This window comes from Budorcas taxicolor, chromosome 11 (genome assembly GCF_023091745.1).
Source record: "Budorcas taxicolor isolate Tak-1 chromosome 11, Takin1.1, whole genome shotgun sequence".
NCBI lineage: Eukaryota > Metazoa > Chordata > Mammalia > Artiodactyla > Bovidae > Budorcas > Budorcas taxicolor.
Genome location: NC_068920.1, coordinates 145,986,752 through 145,994,282, shown reverse-complemented (window position 1 = coordinate 145,994,282; position 7,531 = coordinate 145,986,752). Strand labels below are relative to the sequence as shown.

Sequence of the window (7,531 nt, the reverse complement as noted above, 5' to 3'; positions counted from 1 at the left end):
CAGAGGGGCAGAGCTGAGGGCAGCCGAGCTGGCTTGGCTCAGACCAGGAACTCTCTCCACCCAAGCCTGGGGCTCAGATGTCTCTCTCTCTCTCTCTCTCTCCCCGCCCCCCCCCCCCCCCCACACACACATAGACACACAAGGCCCTCCCCTCCTTAGCACACTAGGGAGCTGCCCGTTCCCAGGGCAGCAGTCAACACAGACAGAAGCTCAGACACAACTGGGCTCCAATGCTCTCTGCAGCCTGGAGGGCCTGGTCCCCTTCGGCCACTCTGAGCTCAGGATCCGGGAGGGCAAAGAGAACCTCTGCACAGCTCTCCTGGTGTAAATGCGGGAAAGCTCTCTGAGCTCAGGCAAGAGTCTCTCTCTCTCTCTCTCTTTCTCTCTCTCTCTCACACACACACACAGAGTCTTACACACTTGCACCCATGGGAAGCCGCCCCACTCCTGGGCTCCAGAAAACTACATCAGCTGAGTACCGACTGCGTTCAACCAGGCCTCCAGCCTCAGTCCCGTCCACTGCCCCAGGAGGCTCTGCGGTGGGCAGGGGTCCCGCGGGTGGCCCCCAGGCCCTGAAGGCCAAGCGGTCAGCCCCAGGGGCTGACGGTGTGCAGCGGGACCAGCTGTGGAGGGAGCTGCTGGAGGCCGAGAGGAGGAGCCAGCAGCGCTGGTGAGTGTCCTGCTCTGTCCTCTCCCCAGGGCCCCCCAGCCTAGCTCAGGGTCTAGGAAGCTTCCGGAGAAAGCGAGACCTGGGAGTGAGAGGGAGTAAGCCAGGTGAAGGACACTGATAGAAAAGTGCTGGGCCAAGGAGCGAGAGCCTGGACCAGGGGAGGTGAGGGAGCCCAGCATGGGCCCACAGAGTAGGGGCAGGTAGGCGGGAGGTGAGACTCCACCATGTGCATTCTGGAAGCCCGGCTTCCCTTTGCAATAATCCTTCCAGCTGGAGCTCAAAGGATGAACTGCGAGGGTGGGAGTGTGGGGAGGTCAGGAAGCCTGGGGAGGCGTGGGGTGGCAGCAGCCTGGGGAGGGGCACCGGCCCTCTGACCCAGCAAAGGGCGTCCCTTCAGGCATCATTCAGTCCAGAAGTCCCTAGAAGAGCCGCCGCCGTGCCAGGCTGCCACAGGGGACAAGACGGGCCCAGGCCCATCTCCGTGGAGTCCTCACTCTCAGGACGAGGAGCCAAAAAGCAACAGAGACACAGGCAAGAGCAACGTGCAGCTGGTGTCAGGAGGGAACCGACGGAGCAGACTGGCGTCTTGCTTTCCTGGGGGCTCACGGAGGCCTGTCTGGGGAGGTGGCATTCAGGCTGGGACCCGAGTATGAGAAGGGCCATGGAAGAGTCTGGTGTATTAAAAAAAGCCACAATATAAAGACCACGCGTGTGGCTGGGGTGGTCAGGAAGGGGACAAGAGCCTCAGTGGGGGGAGTAGGAGGAGGCAGCTGGGCAGTTTCTCAAGTCCCAATAACTTTTTTTCAAATGTCATGGGACACCCTGGAGGGTCTTAAGCAAGAGGCTGACTGGAGCTAGTTTACAGTTCATTTATTTATTTATTTATTTAGTTTACAGTTTAAATGACCAGTCTGGCTGCTGTGCCTGGTGAGGTGGAGGGGGCAGGGCAAAGTGACATTTAAAGTGACAGCAGAGCTGCCATGTTGGCCTGAGCTGGGGACCGGTAGGAGAATTCAAGGGAGGTTTCAGTGGTAGAATTAGAATTGCTGATGGATGGACTGGAGTCGGAGAGATGGAGTGTGTGTGTGTGTGTTGGGGTACAGGGGACATTTACAAAGACAGGGTCCCCCTGGTGCCATGACTCTAGGTCATGGTGTTTGTGGTCTGTGCGGATTGGGGCAGAGAAACTTTGTTTTTCTTCTAAGTCTTGGAGAATTATTTGACTTTTTAAAAATAGATTAAAAATGAAACTGCCAGCACAGATAACACCATTCTTCTCAGTATCACTTCCCCAGCACCACCCACCTTCCTCTGCCGCATGCCCTGGAAGGTTACCAAGCTTTGTGAAGATGAAAGCCGGCTTTTCTTCACAAAAGACTGGGAGACCAACCCCCCACCCCGACACACCCGCCCCCGCCCCCGCCCCCCGCAACCCGACCGCGCCCCCCCACACCAGACCCCACCCCACACACACCAGACCCCACCCCCCCCACACACACACACCCGACCCCGCCCCCACACACACACCCGACCCCGCCCCCCGCACACCCGACCCCACCCCCCGCACACCCGACCCCCTCCCCGCACACCCGACCCCACTCGCACACACACACCCGACCCCACCCCCACCCCCACCCCCACCCCCACACACCCGACCCCACCCCGGCAGACGCTTGGGGTGAAATGGCTTCCGGTTTCCTGATCCACCTGCCACACCCCCTGCAATCAGACTTTCCTCTCTATCGAAATGTTGATCCTTGGAGTTAGTTCCACTTAATGATTGTAGTTCCTGCATGATGTAATACACGCATTTGTGGCAGCAACTTATTCCCTTGAAATGGAGTAAAAGTGTTAGTCATGTAGTCGTGTCCGACTCTGAGACCCCATGGACTGTAGCCCATCAGGCTCCTCCGCCCATGGGATTCTCCAGGCAAGAATCCTGGAGTGGGTTGCCATTTCCTCCTCCGGGGGATCTTCCTGACTCAGGGATAGGACCCAGGCCTCCTGCATTGCAGGCAGATTCTTTACCATCTGAGTGACCCTGTTAAAATGAAGGTAAAAACGCCATAGGGAGGATCACACTGTCATCATGCTTTCCTTTCCAGGGCTCAGAACTGGAGTTTCCTGAAAGACTATGACCCCATGGTAAGACAAACCATGTTCCCATCTGGAATGCTTGCACTTGGAGTGTTTATTCATTCGTCTCTTGTTTATTGAGGACCTGCTGGGTGCTAGATGCTGGAATGGACAGAGATGAATAAAATGCAACCTTGTTTCCAGAAACTGTGGATTTGATGGGAAATAAAATACTTCTGTAGAGCATTTAGAAATGAATTTTCCCCAGTGTTCCTTGACTGCAGGGAGATGAACTCGCTGGAACTGGTAAGTACCAGCTGCTGACACGTTTCTCCCGGTCCGACGGTATCAGCAAGATAGAGTGAGGTGAGGTTGGCTCCACATAGAGGATGAGTCTGAGTGAACACACTTGTAAACAAATTCCCTGCATCTAATTATCACCAGCCCCAATCCATCCTCCACGTGGCTACCAGAGTAACTTTTCTAAACTGCAAAACTCTCTCTCTCTCCCTGGTTTAAAATCCTTCCATAAATCTGCATTTTCCCGGACGGTTTGCAACACTTCCCACGATCCAGCCAGCCCTGCCTCCTCCCTCTCCTTGCTCACTCCACACTGACCGATGCACTCTCTTTTATGCTCTTCCCACTTAGCCTAATGGCCTCCTAATCATCCTTCAAGGCCCCACCCAAGAGGCCTCTTCCTGGCAAGCATGGCGAGATCACCATATTCTTCATTCCCCAGGACATCTCACCCATTCCTTGGGCCCGTGCAATGAACAATCTTACCTGGCCATGGGCTTCCTCGGAGAAAGGACAAAGATGACTTCATTGCTGAACACACACCTCCAGCTAGTCTTTACCCCCCAGCACCCAGTAACTATTTCGTGCTCAGTTCATGTTAGAGCAATGAGCAAATGAAGAATGATCTGGCTGTTAAAAGCATGGTCAGAGAACCAAACTGCAAACTGAACAATGTAACCAGCCAACTAAGGTGGTGGCCGCACTGGCACGGCCCCTGTGGGTTTTAGGGATGGTGTGACATCTGTAAGACTAGCCTTGTGGGGCTGCTCTGGTCCTTAGATGGAAGATTTAGCTCACAGGATCTGAATTCCAACCCTGAGCCCCGATCCAGGTTCCCAGGCTGCAGAGTCTCTCCCTGCCCAGGGCTGTGTATCAGTAACCTGACCCCTGAGACCCGCGCCCTGCCCAGAAAGCCCACACCGTGGGGCCACCTCTGCACAGAATTTCCCAGGTGAGAGCCAGGATCCTGTTTCTTAAAAACTGGTCCTGTCACTTCGATTTGACACAGAGCAGCACAAAGTTAACCATAAACAAGGACAGGGAAGGCTTATCAGATTAGTCACAATCCAGACATTTACTCAACGTATCCTCAGTTTACAGAAGGCACCAGGTAGCATGTTCAGGGCAGCACCCCTCCTTAAGACCTCCCTTCAAACTGGAAACAAGCCCAAATGCCCCCGTGGCAGAATAGAGAAGTGACCTGTGGAGTATTCACACAACCACACCACAGAATACCGTGTAACATGGAGAACGAAGGAGCCACAGCCACACACAGGAACACGGGGGAATCTCACATCACATAGTGAGAGAAAGGGGCCGGAGGGCAGAGACAGGATCCCTTTGCGGTAAAGTTCAGAAGCAGGCAAGCCAGCTCCTGGTTAAGAGGTCGAGACCCGGTCCCCTTGGAGGTGGAGACAGTGACTGAGGGTTAAATGTAGGCTTCTGAGGCAGATGGGGTTCTGTTTCCTGGTCGGGGGGTGGGGGGGAGTTGGGGGGCTGGGTTGAGCTGGGACTTGGGTACTTGTGTGTGTGTTGCCCAGGGGAAGGGGGGTCATTTTCATTCGATAACTGCTTCCAAGGTGATAAGGGGTGTTGTCCCTAAATTGGTGACACAATATAATTCTGCTAAAAGAAAAGGGGGGAATGAGAGGGTAACAGGTAAGAGGGCTAGGGGTCTCCAAAAGGAGGAAACAGACTACAAGCATCAGATTTTTGGCTTCCCTGATAGCTCAGTTGGTAAAGAATCCACTGGCAATGCAGTGGTTCGATTCCTTGGTGGGGAAGATCCGCTAGAGAACGGACAGGTTACCCACTCCGGTATTCTTGGGCTTCCCTGTGGCTCAGGCGGTAAAGAATCCTCCTGCAATGCAGGAGACCTGGGTTCTATCCCTGGGTTGGGAAGATCCCCTGGAGAAGGGAAAGACTTAGCCACTCCAGTATTCTAGCCTGGAGAAGTCCATGGACTGTATAGTCCATGGGGTTGCAAAGAGACACGACTGAGGGACTTTAAATGTAAATGTAATGTGTGTGTTAGACTTAAAGTAAAAATTGAGCAAAGAAATAAAACCAACCCCATGGTGCTCCCATTATGAGTGGAGCAGCGTCTTTAGCCAGGGCGATGGAGAAAGAGTTGAATGTGGTCCCTCCCTTGGCCATTGCAGGTCAAGCAACCCAGTGAAGGAGTCTGGGAAGGGAAGCCGCTGGGTAGGCAGCCCTTGGGGTGAGAAGGATGAAGAGGGTGTCTGGGCTGGAGAGTTGAGTTTGGATCCAGAGCGGGGTCTGGGGTCAGGCCCCCAGAGGATGCTTCCTGCAGAGGCCACCTGCCCCCCTCCCCCTTCTCCTCCGTGCTCAGGCCTCTCCAGTTGTCTTTCCCCCAGCAGATGACTCTCACTGTCCCCTCGTCCTCAGGGCAACAAGAAGGAGCCCGTGAAGCTGCCAGACTACGTGCCTCGCTTCTCTGACACTGTCCCCAATTCCACGAACCGCGCTGTGGGCAGCCGGGTGGACACGCCTCTGGGGAAAACCCTCATCAGCCTTGACTTCTTCTTCGTGGAAGGAGCCCGGAAGAAGAAGCTGGAAGAGGAGCTGCAGCCCATCTAGGAGGAGGGCTGGGCGGACGCTACAGGGGAGCCATCACCAGAGCCTCAGACAGCATCCCACACAAGCTGGGGGTCAGTATCTCTGAGCCCCACATGAGGTCAAGAGGGTTCCTGGCTCATCGTCACACCTGAGAAGGACAGGATTTGAGGGCTTGCCCAAGGCCATGTAACCGGCAATGGTGGGGCTTCCCTAGGGGTCAGGGCCCACGAGAGGGGGCCATGCACATGGTCAGGAGCGCTGACCGCTGAGTCAGGATCCTGCTCCTGGCTCTAGGCACCTGCAGCCTTGGGCAGATCACTGCAGCCTCCGGGCCATTTCCCCATATGTGACGTGGTGTTTCCATCGCTGCTGTAACAGGTGACCACAAACTGAGGGTCTCAAAACCACACATGCATGTTCTCTTGCCATCCTGAAGAGAGAAATCCGAAGCAGCTCTTGCTGGACTAACTAAACTGAAGGCGTTGGTAGGGCCACATTCCTTTCTGGAGGCTGGAGGAATCTGACGCCTCACCTCTTCCAGCTTCTGGAAGCTGTTCAAACTCCTTGGCCCTTGGCTCCTTCACCCTCAAGGGCAGAAATGTTGTTGTTTTTCAGTTGCTTGTCATGTCTAACTGTTTGCGACCCCATGGATTGTGGCATACCAGGCTTCCCTGCCCTTCACCACTTCCCGGAGTTTGCTCAAAGTCATGTCTTTTGAGTCAGTGATGCCATCCAACCATCTCATTCATCCTCTGTCACCGCCTTCTCTTCCTGCCCTCAATCTTTCCCAGTATCGGGGTCATTTCCAATGAGTTGGCTCTTCACACCAACGTGGCCGAAGTTTTGGAGCTTCAGCTTCAGCGTTGGTCCTTCCAGTGAACATCCAGGGTTGATTTCTTTTAGGATTGAATGGTTTTATCTCCGATTGACTGGTTTTATCTCCTTGCAGTCCAAGGGACTCTCAAGAGTCTTCTCCTGGAGAAGGGCAGCAACGGTATCTTCAAATCTCTCTCTCTCTCTGCCTCCCTCCCCTATCTTTTAAGGACCCTGTGACTACACTGACCCACCCCAAACGTCTGGGACAATCTCTCCAGCCCACAGTCCTTAATTTAATCACACCTGCAAAATCCCTTTTGCATGCAGGGTCCCAGGGTGTAGGACATGGGCGTCTTTGGGGAGCCAGTTTTCTGCACCACACATAGGGATAAAATGGTCGATTTTGTCCGGTTGTTGGGAGCGTTAAATGAGTTACCCTGTGTGATTGTTTACAGCAGTGCCTGTAACGGGAGGGTGTATTTGCCGCGGATGCCCCCCTCTAGGGAGGGTGAGCACCGTCCTAATACCGTCACCCAGGGAAGACATGGGTCCTCAAACAGAAGCTGCCGAGAGGGTCAGCTTTCCTGTCAGGGTCTCCATCTCCTTCGCTACCCATGTCATGGGCGGGGTGGTCAGGGTGAAGCTGGAGTGAGGGGAGCCTGCCTGCAGCGGATCCTAGTTGAGACAGTGCCGGCCGCCCCAGGGAGCCCGTGACCAGGATCCATCCTCTGTGCCGCGGGGCAGACAGGGAGGCACCTGACCTGGGCTCAGGCCAGAAAAGGGAGCAGGATGCCTGGGGTCCAGGCGATGCTCACGGGAGCAGGGCTGGCCCAGGGTCTGGAAGGAGGGGACACTCCCTGAGTGCTGATCTCCTTTGCCTCCCAAGCGTGGTGTCAGTGGCCCGTGTCCCCTTTATGAAGGACGGTCTGGGCCACTCACGTCCAGGCAAAAATTGCAGTTAGGGCTTCTTTCCACTTTTTGGTTAGAAAACAATGGTTTAAGGACTTCCCTGGTGGTCCAGTGGTTAAGACGCTAAGCTTCCATTGCCTGGGACATGAGTTTGATCTCTGGGGAACTAAGATTCCACAT

At 54.9% G+C, this 7,531-nt stretch overlaps 1 protein-coding gene across 1 annotated transcript; it reads left to right on the top strand.

The window, feature by feature from the left end:
- The first annotated feature begins 428 nt into the window (after nt 1-428).
- C11H2orf50 (chromosome 11 C2orf50 homolog) lies at nt 429-5,647 on the top strand. Its single transcript, XM_052649749.1, has 3 exons — nt 429-670; nt 2,776-2,815; nt 5,456-5,647. Exons 1-3 carry the CDS (start codon nt 429-431, stop codon nt 5,645-5,647), a joined length of 474 nt encoding a protein of 157 aa, XP_052505709.1.
- The last annotated feature ends 1,884 nt before the right edge of the window (nt 5,648-7,531 follow it).